Genomic DNA, 27,289 nt, shown 5'->3' on the forward strand with positions numbered 1-27,289 from the left:
GGTTTTATGAAAGAAAAGAGCATCTAGCCAACCAAGGCAACAACCAATCAAATGTAAGTTAGATCTCCGCATCATTCCCCGTTAACTGATATGTCGCGTGGAACCTATCGGTAAACGGGAGCGATGCGAAGTTTTTAATTTTAATTAGGTTGAGCAACAACATGAGTCAAATCGTTCAGAATTAGAATTTCGCGTGTTAATCAGGAGCTACAACACTTTGCCAAAACGTCCTGCCCATCCAGAGTCAACCATTACATGTACTATCCCATTGACTAAAACAATTCGGCTTGTATTGATTTCGCCCAGCAGTAAACTCCTTATCAGGTGTTTCAGAAGTGATGGGGACACTTGAAACAATTACACCTGGCTTTCAGACTACTTATCTTGAACATACTGTGTTGTTCAAAACAAAGGTTCGTTCCTCAACAAAAACAGGTAGGAGCATTACTGCTGCCTGTCAAGCTAATGGACAAAGCGTCTTGAGATGGAAGTTTCGCGGAGAAGCTAAAAACCGGACATAGTCGGGATGAATCAAAATCACAAACTGTTTTTCAAAATGAGACAAAAACAATCACAGACAAGTCTGACAGCAGACCTAAATATGTATTCCAGGATGTACAGAGAAAGTCGAAACCTAAACGTATACTGATGTCCAGTATTAAGGCAGACGGTTCGTCAAACGAAATAATCCAGTCTATCATATCTTATGCAGCGAACCGTGGTGTTAAAATCACGTGGGTTAAGTTATTAAAATATTGGGACAGAGAGAATCCAACATACACGGCGAGAGTTAATGTGGTGGAGGAGCATTATCCTCTTGTCACCAATGGTTCACTCTGGTCAGACGGTGTGCTAGTTCGAGATTGGTGGGATCGAGAAGATTCGAGGGCCGAACAGGGAAAAACGCGACCGCGAATCCAAGCGATGGAATGGGAAAGGCAATGATAATTTCGAATACGATTACGTATATCAAAATGGTGACAGATCTGTAAAGCAAGGGCGTTACAGAAATGACGGTTTCGGATATTCAAATAACTTTGACGATAGTGATGGAGACTAGATGCAACATATCTGTGTTATAAGTTTTGTTGTTATGAGTGTCTAGTTCATCCCAGATGATATTACAGACATGGAACATGAGGGGAGCCATGTATGGCACGCCGTATCTGTGTGAGACGTTAGCGGAAGTTGACGTGGCTGTTGTGGTTGAACACTGGTTAATGCCTGAACAAGTAAGGTTTTTTGATTCCATAGACACACAGTTTAAGTCATATGCAAGACACGATAGCCGGATTTCTGACACTCCAAATAACAGATGGAACCGCGGTTTTGGTGGCGTCGCTATCATATGGAACGCGCGTCTGCGGGTTACGCCGCTTTACAGTGAAGGTAACGACAGAGTCATGAGCATCAGAATCCAGACAAGTGGTACTGTGCTATTCATCATTGGCGTCCTGTTACCCTCCTCTAACCAGAGTTTGCGTGATTATCGCGACAACATCGATACACTGTCTGACGTTTACGATAGGCTTGTTGAGGAAGGGACCGTTATCGTAATGGGCGATTTTAATGCTCATATTTCAAAGACGTATGGCGAAAAGAAACACGATGTAGCAAATTACAGAGGTAAACTCTTGGAAGAATTGATGTCGGAAAGGCAGTTGATATCAGCTAACACTCAGTCGTGGTCCACAGGTCTAGAATACACGTTTGTTTCCGGTAATGGTTTAAACGCTAGTAGGATTGATCATATATTACTAAACAGCTCGAAAATCGATTTAGTCGATTTTTGTCGCAATTGCAATGACCATTTTCTCAATGTGCCCGATCATGTTTCCAGAATTTCCAGAACTGTATAGCCAACAATCCCCATTACGTACTGTCAATTGGAAAGCGGCAACAGTGGCACAGAAGCCTCCCTACGTTCATATGACATCGGTAACGGTATAGAGAGTGAGGCTGATAGTTGTATCAAAAACCTTGTTAAATGTATGAAAACTGGGGCTGATTCTATACTTCGGCATAAAGAATACAAACACTATCTCAAACCATATTGGAACCGTGGGAATGTGAAAGCGCATAAGGAAATGAGGCATACGAGGTCAATTTCGGTATCTGAAGGTCGTCCTAGGGGACATTCTTTCGAGTACTATACAAAATATAAACACGTCAAGAGGTTGTTTACAAACGAGCTTGACAGAGCTAGGTCCGAATATGAGCAAGAGCAACTTCGTAAACTTGGTCGATATGCCGAAATAGACACGGGTACATTTTATAAAGCTGTGAGGGCTAGGCGTGGGAATAGGGCGGGTAACGGATCATCGGAACTCCGCATTAATGGTACTATAGTTCGCGATCCGTACCTGGTGCGAGACGCATGCAGATATCATTATAGCCGGCTGGCAAGCCCACTCGAAAAAGAACACTTCGATAAAACCTTCAAAAGCTATATAACCGATCGCGTATGCGAGCTAGAAACAGAAAGTTGAAATAACTGTGACTCAATATGTGAAGAACCTGTAACGCTTAATGAATTGAAGCTTGCATTGCGTGAAATGAATTCTGGGAAGGCTGGTGGACATGATGGATCCATCGGCCATTACCTAGAAAGGGATTCAAAAGCATTCGCTGCTTTTTTGGACAACCAGAAGGCCTTTAATAGTGTATGGATAACCGGTATGATGTACAAATTGTATAATCTTGGCTTTAACGGGACATTCTGGCGCCTTTTGTTTGACTCTTTTCGAAACGTTGAAGCATCAGTGCTTTACAATAAACTTTTGAGCAAAAGGTATCCAGTGATGCAAGGGGTCGGTCAGGGAAGAACTTTGTCCGCTTGGTGCTTTTTGATAGTAATTAATTATCTAATAGCTGAACTCGACAATTACAATCATGGACTTAAAGTGGGAAATGAACATATTCCAGGTGTTCTTTTAGCGAACGATACCATGGTTTTGGCGCTTCCATGGACAACCTTCAAAAGGAATTAGACATTGTGCACAGATATTCATGCAAGTGGCGGCTTAATTATAACCCCCAAAAGAGTAACGCCATGCAGTTTACACTAAATCGCCACAGATTGAAATTCAATCGCACTGTTCATCTTGGTGAGAAAGAACTCTTATGGGTTACTAGCACATCTACGCGGGGATTAGTTTTACCTACAAATTGAAAGACGATGAAGGCATACTTGACTCTTGTAAAAAAAGGCAGGCGGACGTTGGTCTCCCGCAAAGATCGTCCACCGCAGTTACCTCGCAGTGTATGGGTCTGATGGATCTATGGAGTGTAGTTGAAAATAGAAAACTTAACTTTTGGAATAAACTTGCAAACGGTGATACGTCACTTGTGTGGTACCTAATATTCATCGTAAGGCTTTGTAGCTTTATATATGGAAACACGCTTAAACGGAAAATGGGTTTTATTCCGAATGTTTATCAAGTAATGACGAAATTTCAAATCGAGATGTTTTTTACAGAGCAAATCACAGACTATGTGTTATAACCAAAGAACTCATGGAAAAGGCTTATTGAAAATGTTGTGTCGTATTGGTATTATGATAAATGGAAACATGATCTCTCTTCCAAAGTCGAGTTAAAAAGGTACAAAGGAATGCATGTATCAATAGGTCCTATTCCAATCCTGAGTTTGTGTGCAAAGTTTCCGCAATATAGCTGGAAATTAGTGGATCTATGTTACTATCAGTGACAAATGAAATTGAAGAGGTGACATATAGATCGTGTGCGAAAACTACCATCGATATTGTTTCACATTTACTTATTGAGTGTCCAGTGTTGTACCGGACACGTGATGCTTTCCTTGATAAGGTTGTAAAAGAAGTAAATGTCAGAGATTATATTAAGTTTTCATTTCTTGAGGACAATTACCAAACGGATTTTCTATTGGGAAGTAGTGCGCGCATCCAATTGGCTGAGGACGAGTGGGAGAGTTTGATACTGGTTGTTGCGGACGGAGTTAAGCTGCTGCTCTCCGACATGAACTTTAAATTGCAAGTGAATGTGACTTGATATGATTTAAACTAAATATTCCGATCAATTTTTGAATCGGAAACTGTAATTATCATTTGTATTGTTTGGTGTTATTTTGAAGTCTCTATCCAGTGGAAATAAATAATCTGTCTGTCTGTCTGTCTGTCACATTAGTACAATGACTGTGCCCATTAACAAAACAGAAAGAGATACCAAAACAAAAGTATTTCCACCATGTACCATCCGTACTGAATCTAAAAAAAGTAATCAAAGACGGTGGTTTTATGAAAGAAAAGAGCATCTAGCCAATCAAGGCAACAACCAATCAAATGTAAGTTAGATCTCCGCATCATTCCCGCTAACTGATATGTCGCGTGGAACCTATCGGTAAACAGGAGCGACGCGAAAATTAATTTTTAATTAGGTTGAGCAACAACATGAGTCAAATCGTTCAGTATTAGAATTTCGCGTGTTAAGAAGGAGCTACAACACTTTGCCAAAACGTCCTGCCCATCCAGAGTCAACCATTACATGTACTATCCAATTGACTAAAACGATTCAGCTTGTATTGATTTCGCCCAGCAGTAAACTCCTTATCAGGTGTTTCAGAAGTGATGGGGACACTTGAAACGTTTATTAGCCTACAATTACACCTGGCTTTCAGGCTACTTATCTTGAACATACTGTGTTGTTCAAAACAAAGGTTCGTTCCTCAACAAAAACAGGTAGGAGCATTACTGCTGCCTGTCAAGCTCATAGTGCCCTGAGATCGTTTTGGTTCTAAAAGGGAAATGCAATCCATTATAAATGTGTTGAAAGAGCTTTTGAAATTATCTGCAATGATATTTTTGTCATGAGTCATGGTGGTGATGGCGCGTCTGTCTGAAATCGGTTGAAGTTGGCTCTCTTGTATCTTACAAGGGATCCAGGGATCTAAACCCAGTTACACGAATTATCTTTAAGTTGTTCCATAGGAAAGGGTGACCAGAGTTTTGAAAAAATCGTAAGTTCAGGATATTTTTTCATGTATTGTGTAATTCACTGATTTGTCTTAACCTACATTTTTTATGATTTTACCTCAGAATTGCATTTTAAGGCATATGCATCGGAACACTATTCGCGCCTTATTGAGTACGATTCCGGCAATCTGGTAACACCAGGTATCGCCACAGGTCATGACGTCTGCGTATTAGGTTACTAAGTCAGGACAATTGTATGCGGGTTGTACGCTTCAAAACTCCAGTTTTGACGGTATGGTTGGTCGCATTACGCCTCGTCTATGAACTTGGTGACACTACTATAAAGTTGTACTTGATCACTGTAGAACTGTTAACTTGGTGACGCTACTATAAAGTTGTACTTGACCACTGTAGAACTGTTAACGTGGTGACGCTACTATAAAGTTGTACTGTACCACTGTAGAACTGTTAACTTGGTGACACTGCTATAGAGTTGTACTTGATCACTGTAGAACTGTTATCTTGGTGACACTGCTATAGAGTTGTACTTGATCACTGTAGAACTGTTATCTTGGTGACACTGCAATAAAGTTGTACTTGACCACTGTAGAACTGTTATCATGGTGACACTGCTATAAAATTTTTCTTGACCACTGTAGAACTGTTAACTTGGTGACACTGCTATAGAGTTGTACTTGATCACTGTAGAACTGTTATCTTGGTGACACTGCTATAGAGTTGAACTTGACCACTGTAGAACTGTTATCTTGGTGACACTGCAATAAAGTTGTACTTGACCACTGTAGAACTGTGGTCTTGGTGACACTGCTATAAAATTGTACTTGACCACTGTAGAACTGTTAACTTTTGGTGACGCTACTATAAAGTTGTACTTGACCACTTTAGAACTCACTGCTATAAAGTTGTACTTGACCACTGTAGAACTTTTATCTTGGTGACACTGCTATAGAGTTGTACTTGACCACTGTAGAACTGTTAACTCGCAGACACTACTATAAAGTTGAACTTGACCACTGTAGAACTGTTAACGTGGTGACACTACTATAAAGTTGTACTTGATCACTGCAGAACTGTTAACTTGGTGACGCTACTATAAAGTTGTACTCGACCACTGTAGAACTGTTAACTTGGTGACACTACTATAATGTTGTACTTGACCACTGTAGAACTGTTAACTTTTGGTGACACTACTATAAAGTTGTACTTGACCGCTGTAGAACTGTTATCTTGGTGACACTGCTATAGAGTTGAACTTGACCACTGTAGAACTGTTATCTTGGTGACACTGCAATAAAGTTGTACTTGACCACTGTAGAACTGTAAACTTGGTGACACTGCTATAGAGTTGTACTTGACCACTGTAGAACTGTTAACATGGTGACACTACTATAAAGTTGTACTTGACCACTGTAGAACTTTTATCTTGGTGACACTGCTATAGAGTTGTACTTGATCACTGTAGAACTGTTATCTTGGTGACACTGCAATAAAGTTGTACTTGACCACTGTAGAACTGTTAACTCGCAGACACTATTATAAAGTTGAACTTGACCACTGTAGAACTGTTAACGTGGTGACGCTACTATAAAGTTGTACTGTACCACTGTAGAACTGTTAACTTGGTGACACTACTATAATGTTGTACTTGACCACTGTAGAACTGTTATCTTGGTGACACTGCTATAGAGTTGTACTTGACCACTGTAGAACTGTTAACTTTTGGTGACGCTACTATAAAGTTGTACTTGACCACTGTAGAACTCACTGCTATAAAGTTGTACTTGACCACTGTAGAACTGTTAACTTGGTAACACTACTATAAAGTTGTATTTGACCACTGTAGAACTGTTAACTCGGTGACACTACTATAAAGTTGTACTTGACCACTGTAGAACTGTTAAGTGCGGAGGTTTCTTCCATCAGCCGACACACTGATGGTAGGCTGTACTTATGTTCCCATTGGACGAAACTTAAGTGTTGTCTTTCACTGTCCAGATGTTATTTGATATTCTTAAGTTGTAGGATCTTGTATGATATTTCCAACAAGGATAAGTTCTTCGAGGCCACTTCATGCTCAATCGGTCTTAATCCCACTAAGCAAAGTACTGGTGTGTTTTAAAAGGATATATATTACATATTTGAACGCTAGAAAGTTTCTAGTGATTTAGGGAACGCACAAGGTCTCATCCACAGGGGAGTTTGTTTTTGAGGTAGGAAATCCTAAATGGGTGGGATTTTTTTTTAATGCTTTCTCCCTACCTTTGAATTTGTCACCAAGCTGGACGGTTTTTTTTGGAGTCTCAACTAGTGTGACTATGGCATGGTTCTATGGATAAACTGTGAACCGCTCCTGGTTTGTCTATTTAACATTGAACTATAGTGAGATGTATCTCTATAGTGGTTTGACACAGAAGGACCATATCGTTCGCATCTTTTGGGACATAACATGTGATGGTACAGAAGTTGGTCTAGTGTTCATTGTATCCGTCGTACATTCGTGAACAACAATTATACATAATTCCATATATGTGAGAATCATATCTTTACCCCAAAATTAGCATATCAAAATAATTTTTGCCATTCCCTCAAATGAACCGAATTTTAGGATATGCATTTGTCATTTTCGAAACTGCATTCACACAAAATCCTCAAATATTCACATACATCATAATGGTCAACTCACTTCCAAACGCCATAATATTTATCTGAAGTATAACAATAATAGTCACCTCATTACCAAACTCTACGACATTTACCAACAGTATGACAATAACGGTCACCTCATTACGACAATACTCTATGACATTTGCTAACAGTGTGACAATTATTGTCATCTCACGACAAAACATGATATTTACCAACAGTATGACGACAATCATTGTCACCTCATTACGACAAAACTCTATGATATTTACCAACAGTGTGACAATCATTGTCACCTCATTACGACAAAACTCTATGATATTTACCAACAGTATGACAATAATGGTCACCTCATTACGACAATAATCCATGATATTTACCAACTGTATGACAATAATGGTCACCTCATTATATAAATATGACATTCATTAGCAGGTGACAGTGAATATTGTCAACCCTCAAAAACCCATTGTCACCCTCGGCTTCGCCTCGGGTGAAAATGGTTTTCTCGGGATGACAATATTCACTTTCACCTGCTAATGAATGTCATATTTATTTTGTTACACCAAAAGTCTTTGTAGCTCAGAAACGGCAGCAAACCTCGATAATGACATCTTGTTTGTTGATAGTCTGCTGTTTACAATCGCTATCGCACCGGCGCTTCAAGAAATTGGCTGTTCCCGTCAAACGTTCTTGTGACCATCACGGTGGGAAAACGAAGCGGTGCACGCACATTTTTTGCGCATGTGATATTTTTCACTGTCTCATGGCAATATCACCCGCGCCCCTTAAATCCAATGTATTTTCGGAGGGTGACAGAGATGTTTGTTTAATTTTCTCCCAACCAATCAAATAGCTAGAAATTCACTTGAGGTGTAACAATACGACAATACTTCATGACATTTACCAACAGTGTGACAATTATTGTCACCTCACGACAAAACTCTTCGACATTTACCAACAGTGTGATTATTGTGGTCGAGTGGTTAAAGCGTCTGGTCGCCAGGAACTGTCCACTATGGCAAGCCAAGTTGTCATTTATTCATTGAGCAATGTTGATCCAGTACTTAACCAAATTATATAAACTATCTTATACAGTATATAAGATATCTCATTTATTATATAAGATATCTCATAAAGTATATAAGATATCTTATATATTATATAAGATATCTTATAAAGAAAAGTATATAAGATATCGCATTTATTATATAAGATATCTCATACAGTATATAAGATACTTTATGAGATATCTTATATAATAAATGAGATATCTTATATACTTTTCTTTATAAGATATCTTATATAATTTGGTTAAGTACTGGATCAACATTGCACCATGAATGTTCGTTTCTCCAGGTACTGCGGTTTTCCTCCACCACCAGAACTGGCACATCTGTATATGACCATAGCAGTTAAAAGGCCATTGAACACATTGGCGGTTCACCGATAAGAGAACAGTTTCCTTTCTGATGGAAGGGAGGTTACTCTTGTTCAAAACTATCCGGACACAATAAACGAGGAACCTATATACAGCGGGCGTTCTGTTTTGCATACACATGTTATTTAAAACTTTATTTAAAAAGTGTAAACCTCCTCCACACGATCATACACGAGTAGAATGCAAATGAATGATTTCACGGTAAACAAACATTTTGACGTCACGAATCGGGTAGAGCAAATCTCTACTAAGGCCCAGTAATTCAGGATCAAATACACTTTGGAAATGTTCCCCATTATCATACATATTGTAGTTTTTCTATCCTCAACAGCGCGTCTATTATCGATTTTTCAATCAATAATATTATGCAACAAATGATTCACATAGATAGGTAACGTTATACATGAAACGAACTTTTGTTTCGTTTGTACAGCTTGGCGTCAGCATTCTTTTGATTCGATTTATTGACAATGTTTCTATAAACTTTTGCCACAGAGGACAGCTAACAGTTCCGTGTATCCGCGGGTTACACAGCAAACAAACGACCAATACAGCTCGCCCGTCAATGTCTACTAAAATGTTTTAACCAGTCTATTTTGAGTATCAGGTCACATCGTAATTCCATCCTTGACGGTTCGTTCGTTTAATAAATATTTTCTTGTTGTTTGACTACTTAAGAAACCACCTACAATTACTAAAATATAACATTCAGTAACAAGAGGCCCATGGGCCTGAATCACTCCCCTGGTATTAATCTCACACTTGTAATCTTAAAAGTGGACTAAAATACAGCTACAGGCAGAATATCAGTGTTTGATTCATAAGAACATATTAAAAGTCTTCCCACCCAGCATGCTTCTGGAAAAGAATATCAGTACGGTTATACAGAACAAGTCATTTAAAGATTTAAACATAATTATATTGACCATTGTGAGCTTGAAAGTGGATCAAGGTCATTCATTTGAACAAACTTGGTAGTCCTTCATCCCAGCATTCTACAGGCCAAATATCATCACCATTGGCCTTTTCATTATTGAGAAGAAGTCGTTTGAAGATTTGAAGACATTTGACCCCTGTGAGCTTGAAAGAGGGTCGAGGTCATTCATTTGACCAAACTTGGTAGCCCTTAATCCCAGCATGCTAAGGCCCAATATCAGTACCCTGGGCCTTTTGGTTATTGAGAAGAAGTTGTTTAAAGATTTCAACACATTAGACCCCTGTGTGCTTGAAAGTGGGTCAAGGTCATTCATTTGAACAAACTTGGTAGCCCTTCATCCCAGCATGCTACTGGCCAAATTTTCAGTACCCTGGGCCTTTTGGTTATCGAGAAGTTGTTTGAGGATTTTATGACATTTGACCCATGTGACCTTGAAAGTGGGTCAAGGTCATTCATTTGAACAAACTTGGTAGGCCCTCATCCCAGCATGCTACAGGCCCAATATCAGTACCCTGGGCCTTTTGGTTACTGAGAAGTCATTTGAAGATTTTAACACATTTGACCCCTGACCTTGAAAGTGGGTCAAGGTCATTCATTTGAACAAACTTGGTAGCCCTTCAGCCCAGTTTGCTTCTAGCCAAGTATCATCACCCTAGGCTTTTTGGTTATTGAGAAGAAACTGTTTAAAGTAAAATATTGACGCTGAAGACGCACCATGGCATAAGCTCACTTCAACAGTACCAAATAATTTGTGAAATAAAGGCTTTAGCGTAAACAAGAACAAGGCGTGGATAGAGCCATCTTAGGAATGAAGGATGATGATGTCGCAAAACTCTTTGAACTGGAATGCAATATAAAAGATATCAGTTCAGCATACAGACAAGCACGGATTGTGTGCTCAAACCAAATTTCTTGTAACTTGCTTATATCATATAGCATCATAAAATCTCTTAAAAGTGCAAGTACTTTAAACGGTATTCTGCTCGAGATCTCTTCCAAATTCTTTAAACCCATCGACAAAATGTGATTTTTCATTGATTTATCACCAGAACAAGAATTAAGGCTTTGACACAGAATCTCAAGTTTGATTATAAGAATGGTTTCATGAATGTACAACTTCACTGGATTGCGTCCATCTCTTAATGTATCTTATATTGATATCAGGTTTTCTGTGCATTAAGTTTTATTTTAATTAGTAGAATTATTGTCAGTCTTGTACAGTTCAGAACAAAGTACAATGTGAACTTAAGTTGCTGCTGTAAGTCAAACATGATCAACGACAGGTCAACAAGGGCCCCCGCCATGTGCCTGACCTTTACCCCCTCCCCGATTGAATTTGTTTTGATTTAGGTTTAATGTCCTGGCAACAGCTAAGATGTTACTAAGACGAGTGAGACAGGGCCTAAACGAAAAAGTAGGTAAGATCAGATAAGTAGATAAGAGAGAAAAGAAAAACAAGATCCCAAGTGTTATCATAGGGGCAGCAGATCAGTTTTGGCATATTTAGAAGAAAACTCACGATTCTGCTGCATTGGCGCCCACTAAGATAACATGCAGAGGGGTACAGGTATATTTTACTCCAGCCTACATTGGTTAAAGTTAAATTTAAGTTAATCCTTCAAAAGGTTTTACTTTTGACTTTTGATATTGGAAAATTAACCACGTGACCTCATGAACGCCTTTCTAAACAATCTTCATAAGACCTTATTGCTGTTGTGAAGACACAAAAGCCCTAAATCAAAATACATGTACTACATTTTCCCCAAAGCTAAATATTTGTCAAAAATCAGAAGGAATCCGTCTATAACACATATCACCAGTGACCTGGAAGTCAGTCAAGATTATATGTTTGAAGCTATTTGATAGAACTTGAATCCTAGCAAGCTATCTGTGAAATGTAATTACTTTCTATCCTAAAATGTGAGTCATTCCTCCTAGTTACCAGCCAAACACCATTTCTCTAGGCATCCTGACATTATTCTTAATAAGTAATTTTTAAGTAGGTGAATATCATTCATTACAATACAGATGATAGTTCTGTAATAGGATGTGGAATAGTGATAAAGATAGTGCCATCGCTGGGCCTCGAACCTGCGACCATTGGCTCTCCAACCTGATGCTCTACTACTGAGCTAAAGGGAAATTCCCTACAGCTGATGCTTGTTAGGCAACCTAATTAATCCACATCTTTTACACTTCCTCAACCCAGAAAACTAGACATAATATCATCACTCTTGGTCTCATTGTTTTATACAAGAAGTCATTAAGATACCAAGAACAAGATGGAAGGCCGAATGAGGCACTAAGGGATAATCTGAGAGGCACTTTGTTCCTGGTAGACAGTAATAACAGAAACAACAGGAATTATTGTCATAGTTTTATTTACAAACCAGTACTTCTACAATTGCACATATTTACACATTTCATGTCGCTCATCTTACAAAACTGTGTCCCATCAAATAGAACACGATACTCACAAGACACAAAACCTCTTCAGCCAAAACAGGCTCTAAATGACCAGCATCTTGCTCTCATAACATCTTCAAATAAATCATTAAAATGCACTAAATGAAATCTAACATAATTGCAATATCAAATGAATGACTTCTGATTGAACAAATGTTTAGTTTTGCCCTAAACCTACAGAAAAGAAATAATAAAAAAAGCCTTTGCCATCCCGAAAACTATATTGAATTATGAAATGCAGCATATTATGAATTTTTAAATGCAATAAATCAGTTCTGTTTTAATCACACTATTGTAACCTGACTTCGATAAATGCCATCATATTCTTGTAGCCCTTAACTTTTTATTTCGCATACTGGTATACTTGTACGGACTTTCTATTTCACAATATTGAAATCACAGTGGCCAGATACATAACTTAATGGCCTATAAAGAGTACACATCATTTGCTATACTATACTACCATGTATATATAGCATTGATATGCATGCTGTCAAATTCAAAGCATCTTGCCCCTGTGATTATAATGCTTGTATTTAAAATTTTAATTTAACACTGTACATACCCGTTTGGCCCTTGTTGCATAAAAACAGATGCACACTTGAAATTTTAAAGATGTTATCTAAGAATGATCTTCAAAACAAAAAGTCGTATTATGATGGTTTTCTGAATATTTATGGATTTTGAGCAGAAAATATGGATATATATATATAAAAAAAAAAAATCTTCCTATAGTTATCAAAAAACCATCAATTCATCATTTTTTTAAGTGGCTTGGAAACCCTAAATGGAAAATATAGTACACATTCACTTTCATCTGCCTGGCAGAAAAATTTGATTTTGTATTTATCAAAAAGTATGAAAGAAATGCTCCAGAAACAGTCTCACGAGACTCAATGTTGCATTTAATCTGTAAAACCAGTTAACTCCCCTTTGATGTTACCATATACCAAATGTTCTAATGATATTCTGGCCTCCATTAAATGCCCCATTCTGAAACTAAAACTCAGGACAAAGTACTTTGAAGCTAAAAATCTGTGGGAAAATTCTTGATAAAAATATTTAAACATGTAAGTACCATAAGTGCCATAGGCTCGCTAAATTGAAAAATTCTAAGACTTGTTTCATGAATCTCATATGAAATGGAAACTCATGTAAGATCCTATATATGCTAATGATATAAAAATAACAATAACTGAGTTCTAAATGCAGGCACTCTGTCAGAGCTTCATGACTAGAGTTAACAAACTCTCCATCCCAATCACATGGATTTGACCAGCAGGCATAGCATTTTCACAGACGCAAGTTTGTCCAGTTTACTTGAAAAAAGGTGGGAATAGCAGACATTGGATGCATGGTTTAATCTGAACAACTTCACAAGTCATTTGTTTAAATACAAAAAAATAGCACTTCTAAATCACCTAGCATTTTATCATAAAACCTTTCAACACATAATACATATACTTAACACTCAATATACTTGCAGTAAGGGCACACTCTCATTCTCTCAAAAAAGACCTCTGTTTAATGGCGACAAAGATTGTCTCGGTGAAGTTTCTTTTCCCTTCACTCTGTCTCCCTCCACACAAAGGCAGTCCCATCAAAAACAGCTACTCACTGACAAGTTTACCACACACATACTTTGATATCGGGGGAAAAAGCTAGTGCTGGAAGAAACACGGCAACATCTTATCACAATTTTCTTATCATTTCGTTTGAATACGTTTCACTTATCTATGACATTCCTGTATAGCACATTTACATGTTTTATACACTACAGCAAAATAAATTTTTCGATTTTTGGATTCCTAGAAAATATTTTCAATGAATATTTGTCTCCTTTCCCTTGCATTTATGCTTTGTGATCATATTTCCTTATATTCACATATTTGTTAGCAAGGGGGAAAGGTGCACTAAGGTATTCAATATAACTTATTATAAGAAAGCTGAAAAGGAGTTCCACAAGCATAGCATTATATGAAGTAGACGTGGAAATTCAGATAAACATCCAAAATGTTTGCACGATCTTCACTTGAATTTGTTTTGAAGCAAAAATCAAATTTTTAAATTGTTTACCTGTTCCAATATTTTCTAGCAATATTCAAACAATGAAAATTAAACTTGGTCTGGCCTTTATATTAAGCACCAAACTTAACACAATTCACACTCGTCACACACATGACCATTCACACTAATATCAGAATTCTGTAATGCCCGCATTCACTCCTTGTCCTGGGATTCTTTCTCCTCCTTGTTCTTTTTGTGTTTCTTTTTCTTGTGTTTATGTTTGTGTTTCTTGTTCTTTTTGTGCTTGCCTTTTTTGTGTTTGTGTTTTTTGGATTTTGTATCACCATCCTCCTCTTCCTCATCCTCTTCATCGTCGTCATCAGCCTCTCCCTCCTCTGCAGAACTTGCCTTAGCCTTATCATTCTTCTCAACTTCCTCTTCTGCTGAGCTTTCCTCATTATAATCAGGCTCAAACGTAGCCTCATCAATCAACGACTCCTTTCTGTACTTGATTTTAGACGATTCCTCTGGCTTAGTTTCTTCTTCTTTCTTAATCTCCAGCTTGGGTGTTTTCTCCTTTGACACCTTCTGACTGGCAGAGGGAGCGGACTTACTGCTGTGATGTTTCTTATTGTCCGATTCCTTGTGATAGACCTTCTCCACATTGGAGCGTTCAACATCTCTCCTATCCTCATGATGCTTACTGCCCTTACCACCACCAGAGACACTTTCCTCCTTACGAGAATCATCCTTGAGTGATCTCAGTGTACCCTCCTTTTCTTCCTTGTATCTGCTGACTTTCCTATTAGAAAGTTTCTCTCGTAAATCCTCTCGGGGCTTTTCTCTCAGGTCCTCAGAGCTAGCAAGCTTTTCCCGCAAGTCCTCAGATTCTGAGAACTTGCGTTTATCCGGTGCAGATATCGTGATCTGCATTGACCTCTGCCTGCTCAGAACTTTTCTGTTGTCCTCTCGTCGACTCTCATCAGGCTTGCCGTCATCGCGACGACTGTTGTCCCTCTCCCTGTCGCGTGAGGTTGCCTCCTCCCTGTCTCTATCCACAAACACTCGACGAGGATTTTTGTTAGGAGGGGACAGTACCACAGCAGATGCTACCATGCTCTTCACCTGTTTTTGAGATATGGCCTTTTCTGCACTTTCTATGACCGACCTACAGAGGAAAAAAGAAAGGAAACTTTAAACATAATTATAAGAATACACAGAAAATGACAATAACAAGATTAAAATTCTTAAAAAGGTCTTTCTGCTTAACTGGAAATATAGTATATAAATCACTTAAGTCTTATAAATTCTATCCTTCAGATTATGCTTTCATGTACTTGGTTCAATGTATCTTCATTCAACAATTTATTTTATTTGACAGAATGTTAAATTTCATGTAAATTGATGAGAGTCAATCACAAAGTCAGGAGATATAATATCTACGAGTGTTACTTTTGCAAATTCAAGTGCTGGTATTAGATAAAATCCAAAATAGAATGTTTCTGACAAACACATGCCCCGCTCCCATACTCGAAATTTAAAGAAAGATCACAAAGGTCAAGGCCAAAGCTCAAGGTTATAAAAAAAGCCAGGTTCTACTCCTATAGACACATAATGTATGAAGCTGGATGACACTAGTTACAGTACTTGGTCAATAACTGACCAATTATCATTGCTTATAAATTATGCTACATATATACATTCTTTGTATGGCAACAATATTTTCAAAACCTGAAACTGCAATATATTTGGTGGACTGCAACTATAAAGTATAACACGAGGAACGTGATGTTATGTCAACTATAAAGTATAACACGAGTAACGTGACGTCATGTCAACTATAAAGTAAAACACGAGGAGAGTGATGCTATGTCAACTATAAAGTATAAATTATGCTACATATATACATTCTTTGTATGGCAACAATATTTTCAAAACCTGATCCTGAAATATATTTGGTGGACTGCAACTAAAAAGTATAACACGAGTAACGTGATGTCATGTCAATTATAAAGTATAACACGAGGGACCTGATGTTAGGTCAACTATAAAGTATAACATGAGGGACCTGATGTTAGGTCAACTATAAAGTATAACATGAGGGACCTGATGTTATGTCAACTATAAAGTATAACACGAGGAACGTGATGTTATGTCAACTATAAAGTATAACACGAGGAACGTGATGTTATGTCAACTATAAAGTATAACACGAGGAACGTGATGTTATGTCAACTATAAAGTATAACACGAGGAACGTGATGTTATGTCAACTATAAAGTATAACACGAGGAACGTGATGTTATGTCAACTATAAAGTATAACACGAGGAACGTGATGTTATGTCAACTATAAAGTATAACACGAGGAACGTGATGTTATGTCAACTATAAAGTATAACACGAGGAACGTGATGTTATGTCAACTATAAAGTATAACACGAGGAACGTGATGTTATGTCAACTATAAAGTATAACACGAGGAACGTGATGTTATGTCAACTATAAAGTATAACACGAGGAACGTGATGTTATGTCAACTATAAAGTATAACACGAGGAACGTGATGTTATGTCAACTATAAAGTATAACACGAGGAACGTGATGTTATGTCAACTATAAAGTATAACACGAGGAACGTGATGTTATGTCAACTATAAAGTATAACACGAGGAACGTGATGTTATGTCAACTATAAAGTATAACACGAGGAACGTGATGTCATGTCAACTATAAAGTATAACACGAGGAACGTGATGTTATGTCAACTATAAAGTATAACACGAGGAACGTGACGTTATGTCAAGTGCTCGTTTGAGCTCATTTTTGACTCCAGTTTTGATAAAGAGCCCAGTACTGGCATCACAGATGCTAGTTAAATAGTACATATTTGGTATCAAAATGATCAACTACTCCTTAGCAGCAGCATTATAAGAAAACAAATCAGCTCTAGATTAAAATAGTGATTTTTCTGACTCTTGAGCAAGTATAACTTCATGTTCTGAACAGGAGTACTTCAACGAGCTCCAATTTGGCCAAATCAGACCCTAGGGACCCGAGACCATCATTTTCAATACTGTCTGCAGTCTGGCAATATTGTTGCAAAATATGAAAAAACCTGCTGCTTGGAATTTTTAGCATTGGAGTGGACCCCACCTTTCATAACTAACCAACACGCAAAAACTTCACAGGCCGAGATATGTATGGCCAAGGGCGACACAATATGCCCCACACCACTTTGTGATGGGGTATAAAAAGAAGGTTTTGTAAAATTTAGTATTTTGCAGCCATATAAGCAAACAAATATTAGTGTTAGCATCTCTGAGTTCTCAAATAAGAAAAACAAAAAAAGTTATTTGATTTGTAAATAGCAAATCAACAGTCTTTTTACCAACGTTGAAATAGAAAAAGTTTGCACCATGTATAAAATAATGTATCAAAGTCTATTTCATATTTAAACATTACAATTCCACTCGTCTTACGATCTATACATATACACCTTACCTTGGTAATGACTGTTTCTCATGTTGATGTTTATGTCTTCTCCTCGGTTCAGGAGAACGGTCACTCAAGTAGTCCTCTCTCTCCCACTTAGACAGTTCGGGGGGCGACAGCATGAGTTCCTCCTCCCTCGACCTGCGCAGTTTGCTTTCAACAACAGACTTTGGGCCAGGATGATCCTCTCGTGATATTCGAGATTTGACACTTTCAACTTTAGATGTTTGTTGATCCTTGTGGGATCCTCGGGATTTCCCTCCTTCCTTTGCTGCTTTGTCTTCCAACTGACTGTCCCGAGCTCTGCGAGATTTTTTACTTTCCGAAGGGGATTTCGACCCTTCCTCCCTGGACACTGATGACTTTCGTTCTGAGGAATCCTCCCGTGAAATCCTTGATTTCTTACTGTCTGACTTGGATACAAGTTTGTTTTCCTTGATTTCTTTATGTCTCTGTTTATCAGATTTGTTTGATTTTTCGTAGTCTGGTTCCTGTTCATGATCGATCTTTCGCCTCTTAGCCGGGCTCTCTTCCTCCTCTACAACCTCATTTCCCTTTTTCTCTATCTCTGATACCCTTTTTGTTTTTATTTTACGGCGAATCTTTTCACCTTCGGGGGCAGAATCACTTTGTGTAGCATCAGACTCTGAATTTTTCACCTTAGATCTTTTTATATGTGGCTTCTCCTTTTGATGTTGTCTGTGAGCATCAGATTTTTCCTTCCTGACTCGTTTAGGAGGTTCATCATCACCCAACTCTTTCTCTTCAGACTCTTTGAATTTTTCTTTTTTTATTCGTTTTGGTGGTTCCTCTCCATCCTCAGGAAGTCTTCCCCTCTCCTTTTTTACACTAACTTTTCCCACAGGATTTTCAAAATCTGAATCATCTCTTGGTTCTTGTTTTATCTCAATCTTTTTTAACATTTTTCGTTTTGAAATATTTCCCACTTCCTGTTCCGAATCGTCCTCACTTTTATCCTTCTGTTTGGGTTTGATCTTTTTCTTTGCGGGAATTTTATTTTCTTTATTGATTTGTGGTTCTTGAGATGAAGACTTCACCTTTTCCTTATCTTCCACCTTGTCTCTGTATGGTTTTTTTGCAGTAGCTTCTTCTCTTTTTTCTGGTTGCGATTTCCGACTACCCGTCTCTGAAATTTTCTCTCGATGAGATTTTTTATTTATTTTTTCATCGCTCTTTTCCAGCTGGGATTTTTTCGCCACATTTGCGACCCCCTTTGATGGTATGGATTTCTTTGCCATGGTTGCTAACCCTACACCAGATGATTTTTTAACACCTGTCACCACCTCTATTTTCTGCCCAACCTCCTTTGTCTTTTTACTTTTAACTGTTTTTTCTTTCTTGGTGTCCGTAGTTTTATTCTTGGCCTTTTTGTCCTCCTGATCCTTGTGTGTTTTGGATTTTTCTTGAGATCTTTTCTGTACTTTCTTTTTATCTTCCTTTTCATCTTTATTTTTAGTTTCTTGCTTGCTGTCGTTTTTGCCAGGTTTACTGTTGTCCCATTTTGGTCCAGGTCTATCTGACTGACCTCTGCCTTGACCCCTACCCCTTGGGGATCTGCCTCTCGATTCCATACGGCCCCTGGGTGACTTAGATCGTGGTCTGTACGGTTGCTTGTTATAGTAGGGAATGTCATACTGCCCTGGCCCTGGCCCTAGTCCTGGCCCTGGTCCTGGCCCTGGTCCTGGCCTTGGCCCTGGTCCTGGCCTTGGCCCTGGCCCTGGTCCTGGTCCTGGCCTTGGCCCTGGCCCTGACCCTGGGGGTGGGGGTAGTGGTGGTGGGTATCCATAAAAGTCTATGTAATACTGCTCATAGGCTCTGTAAAAACAAATATAAGAATATTAATATTATGCTTTCATCACAAATGTCAGAAGTTGAGGATAGATAAAGTTGTGGAAACATCACTGTATTTTCTCAAATTGTATCAGACTATTCATTGTTAATGATAGAATGGGGACATAACTGGCTTGGTGAAATGGAGACACTACTGGCTAAGTGAACCAGAGAATGGAGACACTAATGGCTAAGTGAACAAGAAATGGAGACATTACTGGGTAAGTGAACCAGAAAATGGAGACACTACTGGCTAAGTGAACCAGAAAATGGCGACACTACTGGCTAAGTGACCCAGAAAATGGAGACATTACTGGCTAAGAGAACCAGAAAATACCATCACTGGCTAAGTGAACCAGAAAATGGAGACACTACTGGCTAAGTGAATCAGAGAAGGAAGATACAACTTGATTTGTGATTCAGAAAAGGGAAAGAATACTGGCTTCAAGTTGGTGAACCAGCCATTGCCCATTGCTACTTCCCTAATCCCTTCATTTCTAAAATTTGATAGGTGACAGGTCTCTGAAAAGTTCTTAATTCCTCCCAAATGTATCATAGTATTCACCACACTCAGTAATGTAACTGGTATTAAAGAAGAAACAAAAATCATCAGGCTGCAATAATGTCACAAAACAATGCCTACCAAAGGTAACTGTGATCAATATCAGGGCAAGTATAGTCTCTATTTTAGTTTAAATTGTAGTAATGATTATAATGGTAAATCAAAATAAAAATAAAATAAAAAAATTGAACATACTGCTGTAGTGACAGCATGAAGATAGCATCACTGGTTGAACTTTTAACACTTCTTTTCATTTTATTTCAAATAGCTTACCTTAATTTAAATTAATGACATCTATGAGATAACATTTATCCTATACTAGAGAATTTATTTGAAGACCTTTTAGACATCTGACAACAAGTTTAATATCTCATAAACTCTAGAACATATAACTACTTGACAGTTGTACACTAACTGATTAAATCAGTAAGATGGACAATTATGAACATTAAGGTGATAATCCTTACCTATAGGGATCCTCTGGTCGCTGACCATAGTAAGGTGGGGGTTGACCTGGGTACCTTGGTGGAGAAAAGCCTTGCCTTCCCTGGGGTGGAGATCTGAAGCCCTTGGGGGGTGGGGACCAGTTACCAGATGGCGGTCTATAGAAGTCATCCCTATAATATGGTGGGGGAGATCGCTGAAAGCGAGGCGGTGGTGACCTTGACCTTCGGGGAGGAAGGTAACCTGGAGAGCTGCGCTTGTACTTTGGGCTGCGAGAACGTGATTTGGACCAGCTATTATATCTTGGTAGGGGCGACCTTGTACGTGAACGTGTACGTGATCTTCGCCTCGGTGTTAGACTTCTTGATCTTGCCCGATATTTTGGAGGCGGAGGTCGTGACCACGACCTTGACCTACTCCTAGTTCGGTATCTAATAGGTGTCTTGGAACGGTATCTGGATCTAGATCGTGTTCGGGACCGTAATCTTCTTGGCTTGGAAATGGAACGTGATCTTGAACGTGTCCTAGACCTTAATCTTGACCTTGATCTTGAACGAGTTCTTGATCGAATGCGACGAGGGGGTGGACTGCGCGAGTACTTCAGCCTTGAACGAGATCTAGTACGGGTCCTTGAGCGGGTTCTAGATCTTGTTTTTCTTCGTAAGGGTGGGGTCTTTGATCTGTATCTTGATCGACTGCGACTCCTGCTCCTTGAGCGGGATCTTCTTGGTGACAGCGACCTGTAAGTAAGATCAAGAAACTTTAAACACCTTGATCGGATTTAGATTATATAGGAAAATTAAAACAGGCCTTAGTAATCACTCTAATTGATAGTCTTAAAACCTCTCATCTACTCACTACAATAATTTTGGTTTGGTTTGGTTTAGTATTGTTTAACGTCCTATCAATCGCTATGGTCATTTAAGGACAGTCTTCCCTGTGTGCAAGATGCATGCGTGTAGTGTATGCGTGTGTGTTTTGGGAGGGTGCAATATGTTCGTGTTTGTCTCCTTGTGTTAGCTTGGAACTGATGCCGACTGTATAGTACTACCTCACTGAAACATACTGCTGAAGACACCCAGCAGGACACACCACCTGGTCACTAAATTAAGATTAATTCATTGGCAATAAATGATGTAAAATATTTAATTGTATTTTTGCCAGTGAGATATCAAATTCTATTAACTTTATAAAACTGATATATTCACAGTGACAGATATTTGTCGCAGTGTAAAAAGAAAACTTTTTGACCTGACCAACGGTACTGTCTATTCACTTCATTCCAAGCTGCCATTGTACAAATCACAGATGAAGTGATGGTAAAATGAGTGGTTATTTTGGTACATCTCTGCTACTTACACAACAGTATTTATTCACCTACACAATTCATAAGCAAATCATACCAAATGCTAGCAGAAAACGGTAGAATGATGTTGAGTTACCCATTTACAGTGTTCTCCCCAGAACATTTTTGGATACGCTATGGCATCTATTTTTAAACCTTTCATTACAGTACAGCGCTTCCAACCATTTCCGTATCGCAACCCATTTATATTGTACGCGACGCCACTTTGAGAAAGAAAACTCAAAACAAGAGTAATGATGTAGTCAATTTTAAATAAAAAGCATTACTTAATAATCTTGACATTGCATTATTATTGCTCATTTTCTTGCCCTTTTTTTTTTCTTTATCAGTTTTATTTGATAACTACAAATAAAATAATCTGACTAATGAAAATGGATAATTTTAGCAAATACTTCAGCATTTCCCCCCAATAACATAATCATAGAAATAATTGAATATATGTCTGAGAATAAATAAATTATAATAACATTCCACCCAAAGGTATTTATTTTGACAATTATAAATTAATTTGGAAATCAATGATTAATCTTTTTTTTTTTTTTTTTTAAATCCCTTAGTTGTGTAATTTATTAAATTAAACCAGGCCTAGCTACCTGTTATAATTAAGTTAACAAAAATTCTAACAATGCTGTTCTCAATATTAACTTAAATAGTGATATAGTTATCAAATTGAAGTTACTGTCAAACTGGCAAAAACCATGTGGTATTTTGGTGTAATTGTCGGTCACTAATGAAAATCAAAACGTAGATTGAAGCCTTGATAATTTACAGACATCATTAATTATGATTAGACGAATAACAAGCTGGTAATTGTGGTCTTTTGTTCACGCTTCACACCTATACGTAGTTCACATCCCCTCACTAAAACAGCCTGTGGAGAACACTGCATTTAAATTGGTGGGCAACCTTGTCAAGTATGACGCCATTAGAATATGCCACCAAAGATGATGAAATTATATCACTAGGTAACAGTTTAGATGCAGTAACATGCTTTCTTGCAGGTAGTTTTAAAAATATAAGTAATAGAACATTATTGTTTTTCCTGTCGAATATATCTTTCACTCGTATGGCAGAGAAGACCTACGTTTTCACTCAAGCTAGGCAATCATAAAAAATATTCCTATTCTGCCATACTCGTGAAATATATACATGGTATTCAACGGGAAACCATTAAATTAGTCCTGAGTGTCATTCCCCGTTTCTCAATATTCCTTGTAACAGGTTAAGTTTGTAAAATAAATGTGACACAAAACAAAACGCTTTCAGGTATAGACACTAACTTTTTTGCTTGGTAGTCCACAAGACTAGTTAAGTAGATTATTTACTAGTCCTTTGTCAATGTAACTAGTCCAATATTTCCTGATAAAGAAACATTGCAATCTACAGCACGAAATGTCAAAAGTAATTGAGGACAAAAAATAACTCGATAAACTACTGCCATAAAAATATGGTGAAGTTTTAAGGAAAATTTTGACAATTATCATGTAATAGAAACAGTTTTCGAATTTTAAAAAGGAATATTCTTATTTTATCATCATATTTTTCACAAGTTCAAAGGACCTGTTAGGATGGGTGATCCGCTTGTCCTTGCTGAAATCTACTAGTCCAGGACTAGCGGACTAGTGTTAGTGTCGACCCCTGTGTATTGTGATATATATAGCGAAACATATTCCTTCCGAGCTCCATGGTTTCTGATCTTTCTTATCTTAAATTTTTAGAAAATTTTCAGTATTTTCCCCTGGCATGAGTAATTATAAAATAGCAGTTGGGAGCAACAACATCAGAATTGCAGTTATTTATTTATTTATATAGAAATACCTTGATATGGAGCGTCGCTTCCTCTGATTAAGTCTGTACTCCATCAACTTCAAACGGTAATCAACCATGACCTCGGGGTTCAAGCTGCAATCAACAGAATTATTCTTGACAAACACACTGCAGACGTACTACATCAAATTCAAAATCTGACAAGTAGAATGTTAAGCATAAGAATTTTATTACTTCCTTACACCCAAGAATCTTAGCATCGTCATTGGGATTCAAACCCAGGTCCTCCTGTTTATAAAGCAGAGATCTTATCTACTGTGCTATTGGTAAAATGATACAGTGGAACCCCACTTCCTTGAACTCACATTACTCGAATACCCATTGAATAAGTTGTTTGGTTCTAACAGTGTTCTTTGTAAACTAATCTCAAATTACTTGAACCGCCATTGCTGGAAAACCCTGTGTTCCTCTAACTCTGAATTATCCGCAGTTGCAAGAGTCCTTAAAATTTGTCTCCAAGTCCTTAAAAATGTATCCTATCTGATACCATGTATTCCTCTAACTATTGATATGGACCCCACAACTTCAAGTTATTGGGGTTTAATTGTACTAATTTGATAATTTTTTGTAACAGTTCTCGGAATAGTTTCAAAATGTTCTGACTCCGCAAAAATGCATGCAATTTATAATTGTCTTTTTTTATGAATTTAGAGAAAGTCACACAAATGTAAGACGAAAATAAATGTGTAAGGCCTGTATATAGTAGAAAAAGTGGTAGGACTTTGAACATGTAATTCCAGTTCATCTTTGTGAAAAAATAAATTCGAACTTTTCTACCTATTTTCTTGATTAGCTGTTACATATAGGTATAACTGGTTGAAAATAACTTATTAATCCAGGAGTAAATTTAAGATGTGAATGATCAAATTTGAATATTTGGCTGGCCGGGAAAAACGAATTGTTGAGACTTGACAATTTTTTCTCCACTTGATAACTTACTCGTCTCTCAACATCTCCTGTTTTGTTCTGTAAAATTCCTCCTTGGTCATTGGCTGTGGTCCAACCATGGGTAAAGGAAAAGGGCCTCTTGGCGGTGGAAATGGCAGGGGTGCGCTCCCAGGTACCCCAGGATGGGGAGGATATGGTGGCATCCCTGACGGTATGGGTAGACGCGGGGGAGGTAAAGCTGTATTTAGTACAGGCACTGAAACAATAATAAATAAACACATTGAAAGACAATATAAAGTATTGTTTATGTAGCGTAGCAATAAATGTGTAATTTCATTCGCAACATGATATTAGAATAATAGCAAGACCTTGATTATATAGTTACCTTGTTTAGTGCCATAACTTCTTGAGCAATTCCCCCCCCCCCCCCCCCCCCATTAATTGCAATATAATGCCAAATTTCTTTTTAAAGTCAAAATTCTGCTAGAAAAGTAGTAGCAAGTAGCAATTTGTTAGAAAAAAATATAATGGGAAAGCTGAATTGTGAGAAAAATGTTCTTGTTTTAGTTTTTCCTTGATAAGTATGTGCTCACCTTGTGAAGGGGCGATGCCTGGAGGTGGGAAAGTTGGAGGGTGCCTCACTGGTCCATTGGGTATGGCAGGATGTCGAAAATTAGGAGTAGCAGGAATGCTTGGGTGCAACCCACTCTCTGAATTTGCAGGCCTGTTGTGATGAAATACATGAATAACATTATATAAAAACAGTAAAAATCCAATCCCTTTCTAACTTAATAAGGTTAAAGAGACCTGATTTACCTTACCCAGAACACTGGATTTAAAACATTATTCTTATTAAAGCAAAACTTGCTGCAGATGCTGTAAAATATTTGCAAGATACTGATAATGATATTTAAGAAGATATATTCATGATCAATTATTAATAAGGAATGTGGAGATTGAATAGACTTGATCTGTACCCTTATAAATATCTGGTTTTGAATTTGTTTTTCTAGATGTACATACACATATGCACTATGTACAAATCCGAAATACAGGTGTTCCAGAAATATATGTAAAAGAGGGCTGGCAGGCAACTTAATTGGGAATGTACCTTTGGATATTTGCTTTTCATTTTGCACAATTTTATTTTATTTTATTTTCACTCGCTGGGTATTGGCATCTGGGTAAAAGTATGAATTTGAAGTGTTAAGAAAGCAATAGAGTCAGGACTTACTATTGTTTCAATCTCTTTTCTGTCTGTAGCCTATAAGGAATACCGTTTTGACTAGGTTTTGTTTGTAACAGTTTAGTGACATGATAATCTACTTACCCTCTGACATGAGATGGCGGTCCAGAGGCATGAACAGCTGAAACAGATCATGTGATATTTACACAACTTTGTAAATAGAAAACATATCTTTTAAGTTTACTCTCCTCATCTATGGTAGACTCATGATTACCTCCCCTTTTCAAAATAAACTGTAGACACTATAAGATTATTTCTTTATAACAAAGGAAAGACTATCTGATTACCTCCCTTCAGATCAAGGTGCTCTTTATCTTGAATCTTATGAAAGAAAATTTTCCAATATTTTATCAAGAGAATCCCAACTTGGTCATCCAAAATACTATAGAAGTGTTTGCCCTGGTACTTAGATCTTGGGATTTAACCAAGTTTGGCTAAATATTGAAAGATCTGCAAAATGCATGACTCACTTATAGGTCCAGCTGAGGGTGGTGGGGTGTTTCTGTTTGGATTACTGGGAACCTTCTGTCCAATCACTGGCACGGTCTGTAGACAGAAACACAATTATTATGTAGAATTATTGCATTCATTTCTTTATTTATAATCAATCAAGGCAAATTTATTCATCCACAAAGAGAGATCTGGAATGCTTGTTCTACTATATGTCAGGAGAATCAGTCACAGGAGGGAACAACTGCTTTTGTACCATTATCGGGTAATGTATGTGAAGTTGATATCTTCCTTTAGTTATTTAATATATAGAAAAATGTAATAATCTCTCATTAGAGAAATGTATGAAAGTGAAACTAATGTACAGAAGAAATACAAGAGGCCCATGGGCCTTAACGGTCACCTGATATATTTATACAGAGAGTTGATTTTTGTTTTTAACATGAACAGAAATATTATTCAAAGTGACAAAAAACAATAAAACCACCTTATTCAATATTTAGCAAGCAGATTTAAGACTGAAAAGTATTTGAAACTAGCACCTCTGATTCTAAACAAGGAAAATGAAGAAATTTTATTTTAGCACACAGACTCCATTGGGCCCCACCCTACAGCCCTTGGGGGTAGGGATGGCTCAAAATTTACAAAGTATCAAACTGTCAACTTAGGGTTATAATTCCAATCAAGTTATCAACATG

General features: G+C 37.7%; 1 protein-coding gene across 1 annotated transcript in view; it reads right to left on the minus strand.

Annotated features, from left to right (window-relative positions):
* Positions 1-12,354: 12,354 nt before the first annotated feature.
* LOC110456758 (E3 ubiquitin-protein ligase RBBP6-like) overlaps positions 12,355-27,289 on the minus strand; it is a 40,101-nt gene continuing 25,166 nt past the window's right edge. The window contains exons 12-19 of the mRNA XM_021507704.1: positions 26,612-26,687; positions 26,226-26,262; positions 25,489-25,619; positions 24,947-25,151; positions 23,999-24,082; positions 20,838-21,554; positions 17,967-19,793; positions 12,355-15,631 (exon numbers count right to left, since the gene is read on the minus strand). Of these exons, the coding sequence (XP_021363379.1) occupies positions 14,677-15,631; positions 17,967-19,793; positions 20,838-21,554; positions 23,999-24,082; positions 24,947-25,151; positions 25,489-25,619; positions 26,226-26,262; positions 26,612-26,687 (4,032 nt within the window). The 3' untranslated portion in view covers positions 12,355-14,676. The remainder of the gene's footprint in view (positions 15,632-17,966; positions 19,794-20,837; positions 21,555-23,998; positions 24,083-24,946; positions 25,152-25,488; positions 25,620-26,225; positions 26,263-26,611; positions 26,688-27,289) is intronic.

This window comes from Mizuhopecten yessoensis, unplaced genomic scaffold, assembly GCF_002113885.1.
Source record: "Mizuhopecten yessoensis strain PY_sf001 unplaced genomic scaffold, ASM211388v2 scaffold8841, whole genome shotgun sequence".
In the NCBI taxonomy this organism is placed as follows: Eukaryota; Metazoa; Mollusca; class Bivalvia; order Pectinida; family Pectinidae; genus Mizuhopecten; species Mizuhopecten yessoensis.